At 25.2% G+C, this 1707-nt stretch overlaps 1 protein-coding gene across 1 annotated transcript in view; it reads right to left on the reverse strand.

The window, feature by feature from the left end:
• LOC111688409 (myosin heavy chain kinase D-like) overlaps nt 1–551 on the reverse strand; it is a 10343-nt gene extending 9792 nt beyond the window's left edge. The window contains exon 1 of the mRNA XM_046947062.1: nt 417–551. Within this exon, the coding sequence (XP_046803018.1) occupies nt 417–461 (45 nt within the window). The 5' untranslated portion in view covers nt 462–551. The remainder of the gene's footprint in view (nt 1–416) is intronic.
• Between the last annotated feature and the right edge of the window lie 1156 nt (nt 552–1707).

A 1707-nucleotide genomic window follows, 5' to 3' on the forward strand; every position in this document is an offset into this window, starting at 1 on the left:
TCTATCTATCTATCTATCTATCTATCTATCTATCTATCTATCTATCTATCTATCTATCTATCTATCTATCTATCTATCTATCTATCTGTCTATCTATATATCTATCTACAAAATGATATTCTAACTATACCACTGTAAAATGTTGTAAACTTTGAAATAGTTAAGTTTTTGTGGTTTTTAAGTTAAAAAATTTAATATGTAAATTGCATATAAAATTTTGCAATTATTATCTTACATACATACACCCACCCAAATAAGCTTAACCATCAACGACCTATACCTAAATACCCTTAAATAAAGGTAATCTAAAGAACAAGTAGGACAAGGAGTAGTAAGTATAAGTATAATATATGTACATATGTAAAATATACAAAAATATACATACGTATGTGGTTTATTTCAAATGTTAAAATTACCTGTATAATTGTGCTATTATTACTGCCATTTTCTTTGACCCACATTATGTTGCCATCAGCAATACATGGTATTGAAATATTTTCCCCTTTATCTGTCACGTATTCGTTGTATTTGATAGTTGATGTTAATACTGTTAGCACTGGAAATAATAAAAAAATAAATAAATGCATATAAAAACAGCAGAATTACAATAATAAAATGTTTCAAGAGTCAAGTAAATTGAAATAGTTTAGAAAACTTATGTTTTTTTCAAAAAAAAAAAGAAAATTATTTTCACAGAGACCAACTATATTAAACTGAACTAAAGTGTTAGAATTGCAGTTTAAAAATCAAATATTCTAAAATTTAAAAAGAATTTATGAAATTGCAGATGGAAGAGATGTTGTATAATTTACCATTTTTATATGGGTTACAATATTATTGCGTATGTGTAATAAATATTTATTTCACATAATAAATATAACGTATACGTTAGGGTGGTAAGGGGAAGAATTATTAAGAGTTGGTAAAGTGTGATTTAATATAAAATGCAATTATCGTATAAATGTATATTTTTGTAATACAAATTGCATAAATTTTATTTTGATATACAACTGATTTAGTTTATTTGTTATTTAAATGATTTATACAGAAAATATTCTTGACATAAATTGAAATATGTGTCATTGTTGTAATAATCTGGAAAAACCACAATTTTCTGATGAATTTCTTAACTGCAGCAGGCATGGAAAATTGCAAATTTAAAATAGTTCTTACTTATAATAAAAATATGTAGTAGTTAATTTAGGTCTTAAAATTTTAGAAATTTATTATAGACTAAATAATAGACTATAATACAGAATATACTTTAGACTACACTTTAAACTACATTACAGAATAAACTATAAAGAAGAATATACACTAAAGTTTAGACTAGACAATAAACTAAACTATAGACCAGAATAAAGACTAGACTAAAAACTACACTATAGGCTAGACTATAGATTACACTATTGACTGGACTATAGACTATAGACTATAACTTTGACTAGACTATAGACTAGATTATAGGCTAGACTATAAATTAGACTATAGACAATACTAGACAATAGACTAGACTATAGACTAGACTATAGACTAGAATATAGACTAGACTATAGACTAGACTATAAACTAGAATATAGACTAGACTATAGACTAGAATATAGACTAGACTATAGACTAGACTATAGACTAGACTATAAACTAGACTATAGACTAGACTATAGACTAGATTATAGACTAGACTATAGACTAGACTATAGACTAGAC

Source organism: Lucilia cuprina, chromosome 3 (assembly GCF_022045245.1).
Source record: "Lucilia cuprina isolate Lc7/37 chromosome 3, ASM2204524v1, whole genome shotgun sequence".
NCBI classification, from domain to species: domain Eukaryota; kingdom Metazoa; phylum Arthropoda; class Insecta; order Diptera; family Calliphoridae; genus Lucilia; species Lucilia cuprina.